At 36.5% G+C, this 18,849-nt stretch overlaps 1 protein-coding gene across 1 annotated transcript in view; it reads left to right on the top strand.

Annotated features, from left to right (window-relative positions):
• Positions 1 to 516, top strand: part of ADCY1 (adenylate cyclase 1) — a 104,892-nt gene extending 104,376 nt beyond the window's left edge. The window contains exon 16 of the mRNA XM_042839393.1: positions 178 to 516. Within this exon, the coding sequence (XP_042695327.1) occupies positions 178 to 516 (339 nt within the window). The remainder of the gene's footprint in view (positions 1 to 177) is intronic.
• Positions 517 to 18,849: the final 18,333 nt, after the last annotated feature.

Below are 18,849 nucleotides of genomic sequence, written 5' to 3'. Positions count from 1 at the left end.
TAGTTTAATCAGTGATTTTTAATTATTTAAGTGAAGCCAGGAGCAGCAGTACATGCTAATTCATTCTGCTTATGTGCATTTCAGTATGGGTAATGAAAAGTGAAGGGAGCAGTTGGCAGTTCTAGGATTAATTCTGTGAACAGGAGAAATTAATCGTTCTTTTTTTTCTGTCCTTAGGTGACAGAAGAAGTTCAGCGAATATTAAAGAGGTGCAGTTATGAATTTGTGTGCAGGGGTAAAGTCAGTGTAAAGGGAAAAGGTGAAATGTTGACCTATTTACTGGAAGGAAAGGCCAATGGAAATAATTCACAGACACAGTCTTTAAACTTAGAGCGGAAAATGTATCCTTATGGGAGAGCAAATGTTCAAACAAAATTGGGCACCAGCTGTCCATCAGTGTCCTCAGTTGCTAGCTTAACTCCAAAAGCTGGCCTTGAAGCAGATCAAGCATCTACCACTCACACAAATCAAACACTGCATTATCTTCCTTCTGTGCCAGCTGTGAAGGAGGCATAGAGCAAAGGAAACTTTGCTATGAATGTGGAGAGCAATGGTTGCCTGAATTTTTACCAAAAGATCAGAGGTCATAGGCCATGGCATTAACCAAGGACCACTACAACCCAACCAAAGAGAGCTTGGGAGCTGTGTAATGAACTCTTGGGATGGAACATATAAGGGCTAGAAATTCTGTTTGAAGAGTCAAAAACCGATTTTCTGGAAATAAGGAATATTTTCTTGGCATTTTTAATGGATAAATGAAAAAAAAAAAGATAAACATGCAAACATTTATTTGTGTGTGTGTATATCTTTCAATCTGTATATGCACATATACAAACACTCATATGTAGACCTAGTATATATATATATATAAAAATAAAAATATGTATTTATTTACACATCCACTTGCAATGACATATCAAAGAGATTTCTCTTTTTGTCATAGCCAGCACTATTTGGTCTGGGATTAGAAAAGCTGCATTTGGAGTATGAGGCAGATGAAGGTTCTTTTGGGCTACAGCAAGGGTTAGATAAACTGTTCCCAGTGCATGAGTGAATAAAACATTGTTCATTGCACTGTCAATGGCCAAGTAATGAAGGCTGGATTCAGCAAATTGCTAAATACTATGCATTTTTAAATTTCTACTTGCATGCTCCAAAAACATGCATTGGGATATAAAGCAGATGAAGAACAGAGCTTAAATTTTGGCAGAAGAGCAATATGATGAGCTTTATTTGATGTTTTTTTGTTTGTTTGTTTGTTTGTTTTTGAAAAAAAAAAAAAACACAAAGACTGATAGGGTTTTTAAAATGGCTGATTCTTTAGAAGTCATTTGATTCTTTGTAAGGAGCCACCCTGTAAACACAGTAAAATGCTTATGCAATGTAGAAACATTCCTTTATATACAATATCAAAGAGCAGAAAGATGGTATTATTTCAGCCTTTTACAGATAGCATAAGTCCAACAGCTCGGTTCCAGGACTTAGCTATACCTTTTAAAGCATCTTAAAGAATTTTCCTACAGACAAACATACTGTTGCTAGGTTTGTGCCAGCTTTGTATGTTTGTCAACATAGTTTTATGTCTTATTGATTTTTAAATTGATGCCACAGATTATTTTTTTATATCTTGATTCTACATAGGCTCATGATTCAAAGCTGGACAATTATAGAAAACTATCATACTGAGAAACAAGCACAGTCAAACTTTGCACAAATGAAGATCTCACTAGTAAACAAGCCAGGAAAATGAGGACTGCACTTAATCTGAATAAAAGGGAGTATATTTTAATTGCTTTGTTTTTTAATGCAGCCCACATCTTATCATGCATGGTTTCTTTTTGAATCACCTGGATGGGAAATGTATTACACAGCTCTGTACTCAAGGAGAGTGAACTTGTCATGAAGGTGACATGCTTAGACAGCTGCTTTAATGTTCTAATGGGATTTCACAAGCTAACCAGCTTCACTGCTTTCCAAAAGAGAAGCAAAGATTTACACTGTTTAAGAGCACATAAATCAGAGTATGCTAGGTGAGACCATGCCGGGGAGGAGAGGAGAGGAGAGGAGAGGAGAGGGAGAAGGGCTGCAGATGTTGAGGTTATACTGATGAAAACTTGGATGTACTAAATGCCACATTTCACTTTGTGGAGGCTTACTTTTTTACTGATTTCAGTGGAAAGAGGAATGTGATTTTTATGCAATCAGCATTTACTTTGGAAAAGTTATGATTTTGTTACAAACATGTGAACAGATTTTGTGTCAACGGATGTAAATTGTTAGAGAAAACCTGCAGAAGTTTCTATTCTCCATGTAGCTGCATTCTGCAACGAGATTCAATGCTTTTCAGCAAGATTTTACCTCACTTTTCTGTATCCTGTCAGTTAGGTTTTTCTACAAAGCTAGCAAATTACTATTTTGCCTGAAATGATGTGAACAACCGAGGATTGCTTCCTAAGTATTAGATGTACGCACTGACTGACCCGTGACAGATCACTGAATTTCTTCATATCTGTAACAGCTATCCAGTTAACAAGTGTTATTCAGAAATTATTTAACTCTGTTTTGTAGGCATTCAAAGCCACTTAAATAAATATACATCGAGAGCACAAATTTAAAAGAATGAATATTTACAAATTGAACTGAATAAATGGTATCCATGAAAAGTGCACTGCACATTTTTGGTTTCTAGCAGGTTTATGAGAACAAAATCATCATGCAGTTAAGCTAAATATTTAACCAAAATGGAAAGTAATATATGCAAGAGCATTCATTTCTCAGTTCCATTAACAAAGAGATCAAAATATACAATTTTTGAATCAGCAGACTTGGTGAAATATCACCAATAATAATAACGCTTTATTTTTACTCTACAAAGCAGAGTAAATTTGAATCATTTGTTTTAATATTTTAAAGGACTAACAAGTGCTAGTGGAATTACTGTGGAGGTTTTCTAAGTCTGATCCTCTTCTCCAGCCTGCAAATAGAGCAAGTGTTTTAGGAAGGATGTCTTTCATCTTCAGTGGAAAGGACCATTCCATTGGCTAGCTACCTGTGGGGCACCTTTGCAGTAGTTAGTGCTTCTAGAGCAGCATGAGTGGACCCTGGATGGATTCTGGCATTGCAGCTAGTCCAGTTTGGCCTTGCTATCTTATGCCACTACTGATGGTGTATTTGAAGTCAGTTTCCAGACTTTGTCTGAGTCCTAGCATTAATGCTCTTTTTGTGGTTGTTGTTGCTGTTTTTATTATGGGAAAATCTGTATTTTTCCTACTTCTATGTAGTAGTGGACAAAGCAGTATAAAATTATGGAAAAGTCACAAAGTAAACAGCTGTGAAAAAAAGATTTTCAATTTTTACAATTTTTACAAACCATTCCTACAGGGAATATAAATTGTGATATGATGAAACTGGTTTTATGCCTTTGTGCATTTCCCTCTTTTCATATCATTTTCCTCCTTTTTTGTGTGTGTACATTTGTTTTATTTCAATTCTTGTACAGTAGCTTTAGATGACGCATAATATCTCTGCAGTATTGCATTTTTATCTCACCAAAAACACAGAGATAATAATGACCTCCGGTAACTCCATAAATGTACGTATTCTGCCAAATTAGAGAAGTCTGTCATAACTTTTTAAACTAAAAATTGGCTGAAGATTGTATGCAGCCAACTCCAATATCCCTTAAAATAGTTCTATGGGATTTGGATTGGACCTATCTTAATGCAATTTTTTACTGTCTTGCATTTATTAATTTTCTGGTCAAGCTCTGAAACTGTTGTCTGGATGACCTTGCTGTAGCACCGGCAAGGAGTCAGTTTTGCTTCACAGTACCCCAGAGTCCCTTACCTTTAACTGAAGGTAGCTAAATTATGTACTGTGGGCAGAATAGCCTCCTGCATTTCTGTTCAGTGTTCTGTGCAGCTCTTAGCTTGAAACAATTAACACATATGAGCCCTACAACAATGTGATGCCATTTTGGCATGTTAATGCGTGTCAACACCAAGCACAATATTTCACATCAGTTTGCACATTTTCTCTTTAAGATAACAGTAGTAGTTGAAGGTTTTTGTTCTTTATATAAGGAAATAAGTGTCAGAGATGTTCAAAATCTCTTTACTATCTTGGGAGCTAATTTCAAAAGTGTTCCCATGCTACCTTTATTTTGAAATGATTTTGTAACTACTATTCTATGCTGGCATTCAATTGCATTACTGGCTAGACATTTCCCAATATTTTCCATTCACACTGAGTAGAAAGCTATTTTATCCAACCTGTAAATTCATTGTTATTTGTAGCTGCTTCCAGCTGTAAGAAGTCACACTCTGTTGCCTTCACAAAAACACGAGCAAATTATCCCTTGCTTTCTCTAGGTGCAGGTAAAAGCCTGCAGAAATCACAAGAAGTTTAGAATGCTTACAGAAGTCAGGAGCTGAGCTTCTGAGGCCAAGTTTTGCTTTGGGTTATAGTGATGACTCCCAGTAGCATTGAGCTTAAATCGCTGTTTTACAACACTGTAAAAGAGTAGGTTAAGAAAGCCTGTTGTGTACTTTTGCTCATAATTTATCTGTAAGGCAAAAGTACTTGGGAGTTACTGTTTGAAGTGAAAAAGTATATGACCTGTGCCATTTCAGCACTTCGAGACATCCAATCACAGTAGTAACTAGAGTGAATCATTTTCATGTGTTAAATGAATACCTGCTCATAGGAGAAACAAATTATTTTCTCTGCATCGGCAAGTCCAGATTCTGTATGTGTACTGCCCAGGCAGGAGGACTATTTAGCCATAATGTTCTTTCAAGTTAGAGTTTTGTATTACAGTGAAAAACCAACATTTTTTAATTAGCGATAAACTGTATTATAATGCCTTATTTATTTTTAATCTTGTACAGTGTTACAAATGAACAGAAAACACTGGCCTTCATGTATTATTCACTTAAAGGATGTATTGTGTGAAATTTTGTAAATAGGTTTAGCTTTGACAGGTAATTGCATGTACACTTGTATAAAAAGAAGCAAAGAGGCACACTTCTAACAAATTTTTGTAACAGACGTTTTACATGTGCATGGAGAATATAAATCCTTTGGAAATGAATGTCCTTTTGGTTTTCCTTGCAATATACTGCATGCCATTCATGCCTGACTTGAGCAAAACAAATCAAAACCAGTAAGTTTTACTAAATGTTTTTGACATATCACTTCTGACAAAGTTAAATCCACTAGTTTGCATGTGTGTTTAGCAAAGCAAAATCAAAATGCAAAGATGAAAATAAGAAGAAAAGTATTTTAATGATCTGCCAACCGCAGTGTTCCAAGATGCATAATACAGTATACGAAATGTGATTCCAACTTCTATGCTGTCTTTATAAGGTACCTGCTGGTCATTAGAAGCAATAAACTTTACTTACTGTAACATAAAAAGCAAGAAGATATTCTAGTTCATAATTGTGTAATATTTGACATTCAATGGGTACTCTGTGATACTGCATTTGATGTAGTATTGTCATCATGCAGGACCAACTGTCAAACCCATTATTGCTGTATGCAGGTATAGCACTACAGAAGGTAAAGAAGGTGAATTTGGCCCATTGATGTTACCCAGAGTATATTCCTAATGTGGTATTAAGTTATCGTATGTGAAAAATACATGATGCAAATAGATTCTGTTTCTAGATACATACATGTATATATATATATGTTTGTGTATATATATATAATTCATTTTGTTGCCTTATGTTTTTATTAGCTTTTATGACCCATTTTCCAAAAGACTTCTATTGCTAAGCAGAAAATACTGAACTGAGAGTAGGAGAAAGTTGTCTGAGTATTCTGGTTTTGAGCTGCCTGCAACATCCCATGTTGATGCTACTCCTGCTCCCACTGAAGCCATACTTACAGGCTTGCCTCCGTTAGACATTTCAGCATAGACTAAAGTTTGAGCCACCTGACAGTTATTGACATGAGTAATACATCAGAATCCAGTCCTCTAACAGATTTTTCCATCTTGATGTTAAGTGAAACTTTAAATTCTGGAGGCATTTCACACACATCATTTTTAAATTTCTATTTCCATCCATATTTTAAAATACCTATGTCATTACAGCTAGGGGCTACTTCTGGTCTTATTTAAAATACTGCTTTGTGATAAATCAGGAGATTATAAGATCATAACACTGAGATTATTGGAAGAAGAAAAAAGGGCTGAACTATAAATACTTTCCACTATGGATTAACAAAGGATTCCTTGCACATTTGAGCTGGTTTTATAATGGGATTTAGAAATCTGTTAATTTGTTTAATCGAGTGACTGTGATACTAAGCAGCACATTTTCTACAAGCAATTCTATCATCATAAATGAAGATTCAAGCATCATAGATTCACACATCATGTACCGGTTGCTTGCATGCAATAACTATCTTGGAGTGATGATTGGCTTCATGTAGTAGTTGAGTTTCTTATAGTTGTAAATTAACTCATCTCACATTCAGTGGGTTTTACATCTCAGTGTGGCACAATTGTGACTAATGACAATCTGAACTCTAATTCTCTACCCCAACCCTGTGGGGTTTTTTTTCAGAACTCTCTATAGACTTTTTTTCATATCTTTATTCCTGTTAATCGTGTCTTTCTGAGTTTTCAGGTTACTTACTTCTGACCAAATGTAAATAATAAACAAATAAGTCTATCTTGGATAGACTTATCTTGGATATCTAAATGGGAAAAAAAGTAAAGGCTGGGTGGGGGGCTGTCTAATCTATCCTCTTTAAGGATACTTCAAAATGTACGTTGGTTGGGTTATCTGGTGCAATCTATAATCTGATCAATGCAAGGGCATACGTAGGAAAAGACAGAAAAGCAGGAAATTAGCAAAACTAATAACAAAGAAAAGTAGACTAAAATAAATCAATTACTGAAAGGAAAAGGTGAGAAAACTCCTGAAGTCAGTGGTAAAGCTGTCTTAAGGTGCATGCCGTTCTCGAGTGTTTGAGCTGCCAAAGTACTTAACCAGCTTCATGTTGCAACAAAATTAACTCTTGTGTTTAATTGCATGTCAGGCATTTTTAAAGAAGTTCATCAAGAGATCTTGAACACTCTTATGGATGTGAACAGACATGAAATCTCAGGAACGGAGCTCCTGACAGAATCATTATGAATAGCTGGGGCTGTTACCTTTAAAGTCTGTTTTCCAAATACAAGCAAGCACTTTGAAATCTGAATTAGCATTGGTTAACATACATAGCCAGTGTGCTGAAGGGACTAGATTTTACTTGTGCCTTACTGCACGATGGAAGATCTGCTTCTTTTATACTAGCATTCTCATTTTATGTCTTCTATGACATCAGACATGTCACGCCAGCATAAGACTGCAGTAACAAACAGTGCTGCATCACTGTGAAGTGTTTTTACTACTTTCTTTCCTACTCTGGCTCACTACCAGCACAGTCATGCCAGTGCAAAGAGTGATCCGAGTGTTTATAGAGGAAGGCCATAGACATGTGTTTGTGGCTCCAAATTAAATAAAGAACAGATTTTCTATTAATCTCAGTGTTCACAGAGCTGAGATTTGCAGAAAAATACGGCCAAATAGCTTGAAGCTCCTTTAAAAAAGCTGATTGCTCTCCTCTTCAGAGCTCACAGGCTTACTCAGCATGTTAATTTAAGATATCCAGAACACTTACCTACAGCTTGTAACAGCGCTGCCATATTTGCTAGACATAGATTAACAGTCCTTGTGGTGGACAGTTCTAAGGTGTACTTCAAATACTGAGGTTCTTCACTCTTACTGTTCAAGTGTCTTACTGTTCAAGTGCCTGATCTGCTACTTTGATCTGAGACTTGTTGATGGTGGCTTCAGTAGGACAATTTTGAGTTGGCATGTTAAAGTTGTTTAGGTGATTTCTCACTACTTTTACTCTTTAGCGAACATGGATGCAAAGGCAGTCTACTCTTACATTTCAAATGCCATTCAAATGATATGTCAAGCATTTTCAATGAAGTGTAGGTGAAAATGAATTGCTGTGCCATCACAACTTTGCTTTCTGGTAACTGCTTTTCTAAATACTTACAATATATATCTTTCCTGCTTTTATTTTATAGTGATATTATAGTAGTTCAATTAAGAAAGAAGTAATTATGTGAATTGCGTATTTCATTTGTCTATGTGTGCACAACTTTGACTTAGACAAAGCAAATATAGAGTTTCTGTTCTGCACTGAAGCAGCTGATTATTATATAGATGTAGCTTTGAAAAATGTTCTGGTAAGAATTAAATTAAGGCTTTCGGAGTTCTCACTCAGAAAAGGAAGAGCAATTGAAATAATTTTTGAGTACCCTTTCAGGAGTAACTTTACCTTATTCAGAGAATTACAGAACAGCAACATTATTTCCAGTGAAATTCTAACCAGAGTTTTAAAAAACTCTTCTTGGAGGGGTGTTTTTTCCTTAATATACTTGTTTCTAGATTCATCTGTGTGCAAGTGATGAGTACACAGATTTTGGATAATGATGCAAAACAATTTTCACAATTTCAATAGTTTCAGACAAATTTGACCCATCTCTCAAAATCCTTACCTCTAAAACTGATGCTGCAGCCCGCAATTCTTTGAATTTTATCCTGTTAATTAGCCCTTGCACTTTACTGCCAGGCAGTTAATTCTATTCCTCCTCTATATGTTCTGCTTGAAAATGGTGTTAGGTATTTTTCTGATCTGTTATTGGAAAGATCAAAAATTGTATGCGATTCCTTCTTTTTATAACTAAGTGTCCATCACCTTAAGTAGAAAGCAAAAAACACTTGAAGCATGTGTTTTACAATCAAACTTAGTCTGCCTACACCTAAGTACTCAGTGTCCATTGTAGGCTTGCCCATAATTTTAAGTATCCCAGAAATATTTTAACAGGAAATAATTATTCTTTAGAAGTGTGAAAATGTGAATTGTTGCTCATAAACACTGCACTACTTCTTAAGAAATCAGCATGCTCCTCCAGCTTTCAGTTGTTCAGCTCCATTGCATTTTTATTACAGGCAGCTCTCAGGCTTGCTTATTGTCTTCCTCTGTAAGTTCTCCATCTCATAGTTGTCAAAACTTTTCTTTTGAAAACTAAAAGAAGTTATTCAAATAATAGGTGTTGAAAGGAATAGAAATAGATTTGACAAAATCTTGTTAGGGAGTGGCCTGCAACAGAAAACCCGAGGTGGCAGGTAAGTGAACTCTGTGGTGGGAGTGCAGACTCCAGCAGCTGGCAGCACTGGGCAGCAAGGCTCAGTCCTGCCAGATGCAGACAGAACAGCATCTATGATAGAATTCCCAAAGAAAAGACAGTTACACAGGAGAGGGGTAATGTAATTCATGCTCGCTAGCAGCCTAAAAAATTAAGTGCAAACTCATTTAAAGGGTAGTCTGAGTCTGGATATCACTCTATTAAAAAAAAAAAGTAAAAAAACAAACAGAATTGAGGATTGTCAGATTGGTTGAATTTAGTGTTCTCTAAGAGGAAAACGCTAGAGGAATTTTACCAGCTGCTTAAGCTGCAGATGTTAGCAACAAATGCTATATTCCTTCCAAACTAACTGGAATATTCTGTTTAGGCTTCAGGGAAAAATCTAAACCGTTTCCATTCCTCAAAGGGAAAACCAAGCACACTCTTTATTTAATTGGCATATGAGTTTTCAGAAGATATTTTAGTCTGTTTTACAGCCCAGTAGAGTTAATGCTTCCTTTAACTTCAGTGATTGCTGAATTGCTAGACCAGACCTCACTATAAGAGTAAGTAACTATCTGTTCCTCTCCCATTAATGTCAAATGGGTTGTAGCCAGTGACTTCAAAGGGACCAGGAGGAGGCCTACTGTAATGTAATAGAAACATCTACATAGGTAAAGAAAATTAATATCTCTATCTTTAAGGAATGAACTATTAAGTTGTCATTTCCCCAACTATTGAAGACCACTGATACATAGAAATAGTTTCTATAACCATATATCTATACACTATATATATATATATATGTATGTATATGCAAAGTATGATACAATAACAACACTGGGTAACTTCTAATGATAGATTTGCATTAATAATACGGGTCTTTTTATGTAAATAAAATACTGTAGAGTATCTTCCAATCTTTTTCAGGATTGTTAAACTGAGAAGAGCAATTGAATATTTGTCCTATTTTTATGTTAAAAAGTGAATGAACTGAAATGTTAAATGTGAATGTAAATTTCTTATTGCAACTTTTATACTGAGTGTTTGCACTATCATAATTTCTGGAATCCAATTAAAAATGAAATAATAAAAAAATCAGCTTGAATAAACAGTTGTTTTGGATTGTTTGTTGTTTTTTGGTTGTTTTTTTTTTAATGTAGTTGCAGTTGTTATTCTATGCGAAGCTGCCTTTCAAAAGTCCCAAAAGGCTGCTTCTCAGTTTTCATGCTAAGATTATACATATAGAAATCCTACAATTTTATTTCCACAGTTGCTTTGCACTTAATAACCCTTTGGGACCAATCCAACTCCATTGTGAGCCATATTGACTTTCTGCATTGAACACAGCGGAAGCCAGCTTGGGCAAAGCTCTGCATCCACTGTGCTTGCAGAGGAAAGTAAACATGTACAAATACTGGCCCAGTAATGTCCACAAAGACCAGAAGAAGGGAAGGGGAAGTTCATCTCTCCCTCTCTTCCTCTCTCCTTCCCTTCCTTCCTCCCTCTCTCTTTTTCTCTCTTCCTCTTTCTCTCTTCCTCTCTCCCCCAACACAGGCCAGTAAGAACTGACCCCACACTAGGGCCATTCAAAGCATCCAGTAGATCATGTAAGTAGTTTATATTGAGAAAACAGTGCAAGATACAGAACCAGCCTCAGTGTAAAATTGCATTGCCTAACTTAAAATTAATTTGAAGACTGATTGAAGTTGTATCAGGTAACATGACACTTAGGAGGCTCTGTAGGTTTGGACATCATATCAAATTAACTTCATTGTACCACCGTCAAATCACAGCACATTCCCATTTGGTCAACTCAGAGTAAGAGCAGAGACACTCAGGCCCATCACATCCGTCCATGCAGATGAGCCCTAAGATAACTCGGAAATGCAGAGTCCCTTGTGATTGCAAACAGCCTAGGCTCAGGTACAAAGTCTTTTTTTCAAATGCTAGACAAAGGCTCCTGAGCTGTTTCTTATGCGTGTTAGAGAGCATAGTAGGAATTGTACAGAAGTGTTATGATGTCAGTAAGTATGACGGAATTGTTCTTAGTTTGCCCTTACACTAGCGAGAAGAATTGTTTGAGGCTTTGCAGAACTGTTTATTTTTTCCCTCTTCCCCAAGGAAGCCAAACCTTCTAAAATTTCAATAAAAGCAGCTCTGAAGTCAAAAGGATCCAAATAAACTGAAATTCTGGCATTCATCTTTAACTGGAGCCATTCTGCCACATGCCACATTAGTACTTCATGCTTTTTTTTAATATTAAAGAGTTCAACTTTCATTGTATTTTTTAAGGGTGAAGTATATAAATACAGACAACAGGCATAAAATATGTACATGCACATATGTTAGTAAATTAGTTAGCATATATTCTGGATTAATGACCCGGGTCAGGTATATTTTTTTGTTCTCATCCATTACACAGCTGAATTACTTCAGAGACATAATTACATTGTATGAGAATTTGTATTACTTAAATAATGAAGTAGCTTCAGCAGCAGATTGTTTAAATCCTCAGGTAATATTTATGGACCAGGATGGTCATTTATGTTGTAGAAATGCAGTTCCTGAACAGGAAATTCCAAAGCCGCTGCATTTTTTCACCACAAACCACCCTAGAGCTAGTCTTCTTGTCTAAAAATGTTACCTGAGAATATTTTGAATTTGAAACACGGGGAAAGGGGAGAATGGAAAATGTGAACACTGTGTACCTAATCCAGGAATTATTGATGCATTGCCAATGCATCTATGTCAAAGCTTTCCAGTTTTGCAGCCATTCCCTAGGTCAGCCTAGGGAACCTAAGACAACCTAATGTACAGCATCTGCTGGCAGAACACGATGTTCTGCTGTCCACCAGAATGAAATGATGATATAAGTACCAACCATGGACCATCTTCTCATTTGAACGTTTATTTTGGAAAACAAAATGAACAAACAGAAATGTATCTGGAAAGCAACCCATGTAGCAGAAATTGTCTGTGACAATTTTGGTTTTCATTAAACTGTGGATAGAATTTGAAGACAGAGATCTTGAGCTATAGCCAGGCCACTATCAGTCCTGATCTGATACTAAACATCCAGTTCTGTACAGATTGTCTACTGCAGTAATAATTTGCATAGGTTTTCAGGCTCAGGGCTCAGAGAATAGGCATTTAATTTTGCATTAATATAAACCTCCCAGGCTTTTGCTGTTTTTATACTTATAACCGGAGAGTAGACTACTATTACTAGATCTAGCTGTATTAATAATGAATTGGTTATTCAATTATTAATAATGAATAAGTAGAAAAAGCTAGTGATGAACAAGTAGTTATGAATATTACTAATGTCTTCCTTTCAATTTACTTGGCCTAGTTTGAAGATGCCAATGAGGGATTTCATCAACAGGATGTATCAATTACTATGCCACTGTAGATGAAGTGGATGAGCTTTTCTATCACAAACCGACTGCTTCAGTCAGTGGGACTCTGGTGCCTTCACTAACACTTCCTCAGCTAAGATCACCTGGGGAATTGTCTATCAGATTTCAGTAGAAGAAAGAGCCACTGATAGACCTCTGGCTTGACCTTCTGCAAAGTAATAGTCTGGAAACACTACTTCACTGCTCAAACAGCATTTTTTGTTTATTATTAGATGTAATAAAGTAAAGTAAATCCATCATTTTCTGATCACTGAGAGATTTTAAGTTAGACATTTGTTTGGCACTGGCCAAACTGTGCTTATACTGTTGCCAGAGATCATAAAAGCATGACTGTTCTTTTCTGAACTTTATAGTTACTCTGCACGTTTATTGAACTTAGGCAATAATATTATGTGCTCCTCTGCAGCACTGCCAACATAATTAGAGAGGAGCAGTCGTATCGGAAAACAGACAGTACGTTATTGAGGAAAAGTCCCTGTTGAATATTAACCCCGTTTGATTTCTGGGATGTAGAAACATGCAGAAAATGTATAGGACACTGTCTAGGAAAAAAACAACATGCAGATAGAACACATTGAGGCCCTCTGGTAAGATTGAAGTGGATAGGCATATAATGAAGAGGAGTCATTGACGTAATTACAAAGGCAGGTGGTGGCACATTGATTTTATGCAGGTTAATGACCTCTACTAGTACTGAAGTTTCTTCCATTTAGGTAACTAGACTTTTCAAAAGTCAAATATTAATCAGTCAGACCACTGGATAGAAATATACTTTTCTCAGTTTAGTGTTTCCCACTGTGTTCTTAGAATAAGGACTTGTATATAATAAACTTGTTTAACCAAGAGAGGCAACAATTTTTACTGCCTTAGAGTTTTATAATTGAATTTATAAGATACCAGCTTATTTAAATGTTTACAACCTAATCCTCCTTTCACATAGAATCTGAGCACTCTATCTGAGGGCAAAACTGGGCCTGCTAAGGGAGGATGCGTCACTGACCTTGTCTATGAACCCCGATGCATCATGAGGGGATAAAGTTGTGCTCTTTAAGGCTTTTGTTTATTCAGTCTGACATTAAAACAGAAAAAAAAATTGGCTGGTAGGATACCACTTTTAATTCCATGCAATTGTTGGATCTAGATGGAAATTTTCTAACTTTAACTTCTATTAAAAGCACTTAAGAATATTTGCAATGGTTTGGAAACGAAGCAGTCTCGTTATTCCTCATACTCTCACTGCAATTAATCATATGGAAGGAGATTTAGATGTTTAAACAACAGTTTGACTTCCTGAGTAGCTACAAAATCCATCCAGCAAACCATGTTGTGGGTTTTAGTATGCAAAATCAGACTTGCTATCCAGCTGAACAGATCCAGTCATAGTAGAGGGACGCTACCCAAAATCTGAAAAACAGTTTGTTAATCCGTGTAAAGAGTTGTCTAGGATTTCCTGGAGCCTTCACCTCAGACTGTTTAAGAGTCATACCTATGACAGGCATTGGAATGGGAACTGTACTGCACTTAGGTCAGTCTGTGGACAGTGTAGTAAAAAACATTGATCTTGTCTCTGACCAGGAATAAAGGTCATTGTAACACTGAAAAAACAGGTGCAAGGTACCATTTCCACAATACTGCAATAAATTATGCTTTTTTTTCCTCCGGTAATCACAGTATCATAATTTGGCGTTTCAATGACAATAAGAAAAGACTTCTTAAATTCCAAAACTGTTGGAGATCAGGTCCATAAATTTGCATAGCTTTTGTTTAACAGACCACAGAGGATTATAATCCTTTCTGAAGTTTTCTGGTTTCTGAAGATTTCCATGAAATATACGTACTAAATGACTGCCACCATAATACATCCTCTCACAAATCTCAGTATTCTCAGCACCCAAGCATGTAATTCCTACTGCAATCAGTGAAAACAAAGGGTTAAGGCTCCTTTGAAAAGTCCCAGTGTACTTCTCCATACAACATATCTAAACAAGCTTTGGACTGCTTGCATTTCAATCTCTATGGCTGCCCAAAATGCTTACAACTTAGGAAAATAGAGGTTCTGCTTCTTTTGCACATCCCATTGTATCAAAACTCTGGGTAGACCAAGGAAGGCACTACAGCTGTAGAGTTTAGTTCATGATGAGGCTCCCTGCTAGTTTCAGCCTTCATGCTGATAAATAAGATGCAGCACTCTGGTTTTCACTGAGAAGTTCAGTCTGTCAGACAGTCTTAGAGCACTCTGATTTGACTTTACACCACAGAACTCAAACTGGGGAAGGAGAGATTATAATAATTTGAATTAGATTTTAATTGTGGAGGGATTTCATCCAAAAACAACCGATAATCTAGGCCTAAATTTTCTAAACTGTTTAAGAAATACAGTATAATTTCCTTTCTCTTTGATTTTCCTTTCTTCCTCTAATCTTTCCTCTAGTTTATTCTTTTCATTACACTGTAAAATTGGCAAAGTATTTTCCTCTTTATCTCCTTCTATCTTTGTCTTTTTCTTCACCATTCCTTGTATTCTTCCCCTGGCTCTTCCTCCTTCCTTCCATTTCTCCCAGAAAGGATCATCCCACTTTGATTTATCAGACAGTAGACTGATGAGCTGCACTTACCAGCTCCTATTCCTACTGTCTATTATGCACTTTTTTCAAAATCACCCACACCAAAAATCCCTTAGATTAGTCACAAGGGCAGGGAGAAGTCTGGTACTACAGACTGTATCAAACTCCTCACTGTTGGGACACTTTTGCAAGATTTTTGACTTAACAAACTAGAAATACAAAACCAATTTGACATGTTAGGTAAATGTAGGTGCTAAGTTTGGCCTTCAAGTTGTCTTCAGAACTGTTTAGCAACATAATCAGAGTGGGAATTGAAGAAATGAGCGGAGCAGCAACTGAAAATGTGTAGTCAGATTAGATCAGAAAACTATGGGGAAAAAAATTGTCCCATGGTAATGCATGTTACTTCTTGGCAAATTACTCAGACCTACCAAAAAGCTTCTTGTGTAGGTTCATGCTGCACAACATTGCTTGCATCCCACCCTTGCTGGGACAGGCAGTAGTATGTCCCACTTATACAGGAGAGCGCAAACATTGCGACACTATGTCAAGACATCACTGCTTTGTGCTATATAAAGAACTGCCTTGCTGAGCTCTGCAAGACACAGTATGGATGACCTGGTGGGTCTGTTCATGAAGCCACAAGGGCACTAGTTTGAAAACTAAATACTAATAGTCAAAATGAGGTAAGGGCTGGTCTAGCCTCTTCTATGTTTATAAGGGACCAAGATATTTTTTTTCTTTTACTCAGCCACAAATAACTTGAAATGATTTTATGTTTAGTTCTCAAAATATTCCTGTAGGAATCTCCCCTGGGAGTTTAGGAAATAAATAGCTTTACGTGGACCAGCTATTTATTTCCAGAACGTTTACTTATGCAATCCATGTGATTCTAAAGTGCCTCAACTTCTCGAGCTCTCTTTCAGTTCCTTTGGGGCGGGGGCGGACAATTTAAACCTAGAAACATACCCCACATATTGACAGACTGTTATTCCTAAATATTGAACTGGTCGCTCCAACTCTCTATTCATAGTGCAAGTATTAATACAGCAAGCTAGAGTGGTTTATTATTAGGTTTGAAATGCTCATATTCCCTGCAACCACAAGTTCAACTCCTGGCAAGATCAGACCTTTGACCTCCTGTTGAGGTGTGTATTACAACCTCAGATCATCCACATAAAGCCCTGAAATTAGGTCTGTCTGATCAACCTAGATTTTAAAGCTCCACAGTTCATGCTTTGTCAAAAAGGGTTACCCCAATATCTGTGCAAGCATTCCTCCACATCCCTGCTTGCTCTACAGTGTTGCGATGGCAGCTGTTTGCTGCCTTCTTCCACAAAGTTCACTAGCACTTCTAGTGGGGCTGGTTCAGTTCAGCTGGATTTTTTGTAAACAAAAATTACGGTCCTCCACCACGTGAACCTTAGCATTTCATACCAATACAATTCTCATCTAAGAGCTGATGATTTGAGACAAAACTCTTTAGTGCTGTAATCTCCACAAATGTTAGTTACAAACACTGTGAAATTCATACTGCAGCAAAACAATATTCAGTGTATTCTTACTACCTTTATTTTCTCAAAAGAAGAGTTTTTCATTGAAGATTTAACATGTTTTTTTCCTAACATTAATTTTTCAGGTAATAAAAACAAAGAAAATAAAATCTGAATAGAAACAGATACATGTCCATAAACAAGCATCCATCTTGTAACAGATCCTCAACATGCCATAAACAGTTATGTGAAGCCAATAAATCACTAGATTTATTGTTATTGAAGTAGATAGCAAGCAGCAGACCCTAAACAGCAACAAATTTAGCACACAGACGATTTGGACAGCCTGTTTTCCTATGACTACTTCATCTTAGGTTACTATTCAGCATTTTTTCATTTAGCAGCACTAATGAAACTCCTAAAAAAATGCCAGATGCATCATCTGGGGAGGTTCTGCAGCAAAGAATGCTGGGAAGTTACCAGGGCTATAAGAATTGAAGCAGGCTCTTTAGTTAGATCACCTGAAAAGGAGAGAAGTAGTGGAAGACTTCAGATGGAACTTAATAGCACTAGTAAGTTTGTTTTCTTTTGCTGATGTTGTCTTTTATTGTAGATCTTATCATTCTTAATTGTTTAAACTTTTTCTGCCATTTTTAGTTTTCTCTTCCTCCCTCCCTTTTGGGTGTCATTAAATGGTATTATTAATGCAACTGGGAGGGAAAGTGTTTCTTACAAGCATGTCTAAAGTACGGTGTAGTATTTTGCTCTTCTTGAAAGCTTTGGTTGGAAACAATCTTAAAAGCTATCTTTAAGAGCACAAAGAAAGGCTTTTAATTACTCATATAAATCATTATTTAATGAGTAAGGGGAAAGCATCAAAATGTATAGTAGTGCTGGAGGGTAGGGAGGGGATTTGGGGAGTTGTAAACTTATTATGCTGATTTCCATTTCTAGCTTATTCATATAAACTTGCGACCAGTAAGCTTCTAAGACTAAGGGAAGTTAACGTGACTGAACAGCGAGGAGAAAAAAACAGTCAGCTCAGGGCTGTTTATAGTCAGTCATGAAAGCTGGCAACATGCAGAAATGGGAGGAGAAATGGTTATTCAAAGTGGGTAATAAAGGATTTCTACTCTTTCCTCTTTCTAAGGAAGAGAAAACAAACAAACAAACAAAAAACAACCTATCTACTGAAGAAGTTCCCCTGTTTGCCATCTTGTGCTCTCTAGAAACACGAAGTGGGTGTGGCACTACTAAACTCATAGACTCTACACAGGTGCAAAACACTTCCAAGGAATGAAGAGCTGATGCCTTTCTTCTCATAGAAGTCCAGCTCACCCATACATGATCTTTTGTATAGAGGTCTCAGAACATAGGTACTGAAAATCTGTTGCTGTCTTACACAGTCAGCATGTATGAAATATCTGAATTGCCTCATGAAACCACACATTTCAGTAATTATTAGAATAATATTAGAACACTTGCTTAAGAGGGATATTCTAATTATACTTTAAAGTGTATTTATCTTAGGCTTCTCCAGGTTTAAGAAGACGAGTTCTTTTCTGTTGTTGATGCAGCTGTAAAAGTAGGGAAGTAACTCACAAAAGAGCAATCTTGACATTGCTGTAAATTTAACTGTACAAAATGTTTTAGGATCAAAGTTCAGAAGTAGTAAAACTTTCTTTGAAAAGGCAAGTGGGAGGGAATTAGAAGCTTTTTCTAAAATTGGTTGTTCATGCGAGAATAACAAAATAGCAATTAGAGTAGGACCAGAATGTCTCTGTTACTCCAGTGTGCTTTCATTTTTCCTATGCTATTTGATTTCTTTTGGTGTGCCACAGTTACTGCTGTCTTCCATAGTTTCAGTAACTGCAACCCCAAGGCTTATGCTGAGGGGAAAAAGAAAAACAATTATCGTAACGAAGTTACAGATAATAGGATTGCTTAAATTTTAGCCTATGTGGAGCTCTGTATGCAGAGGGCTGAGACAGGAATAAGTGTCTTCTAATCTCTTAAACCCTTTTAAGAATATTCATCAATATAATAGGTAAAATTCATGTGGAGAGATGCTCTTATTTTCATGTTTGCATTACACTTTGCATGACATTTTATAGTATATGAGCAATGGTGCAATTTTCTTTCTACTTTAAGACAGCAAACCTGACTTCCAG

This window comes from Centrocercus urophasianus, unplaced genomic scaffold (genome assembly GCF_019232065.1).
Source record: "Centrocercus urophasianus isolate 14NV4802_14NV808 unplaced genomic scaffold, USGS_Curo_1.0 seq_11, whole genome shotgun sequence".
Classification (NCBI taxonomy): domain Eukaryota; kingdom Metazoa; phylum Chordata; class Aves; order Galliformes; family Phasianidae; genus Centrocercus; species Centrocercus urophasianus.
This window is presented reverse-complemented; position numbering and strand designations above follow the sequence as displayed.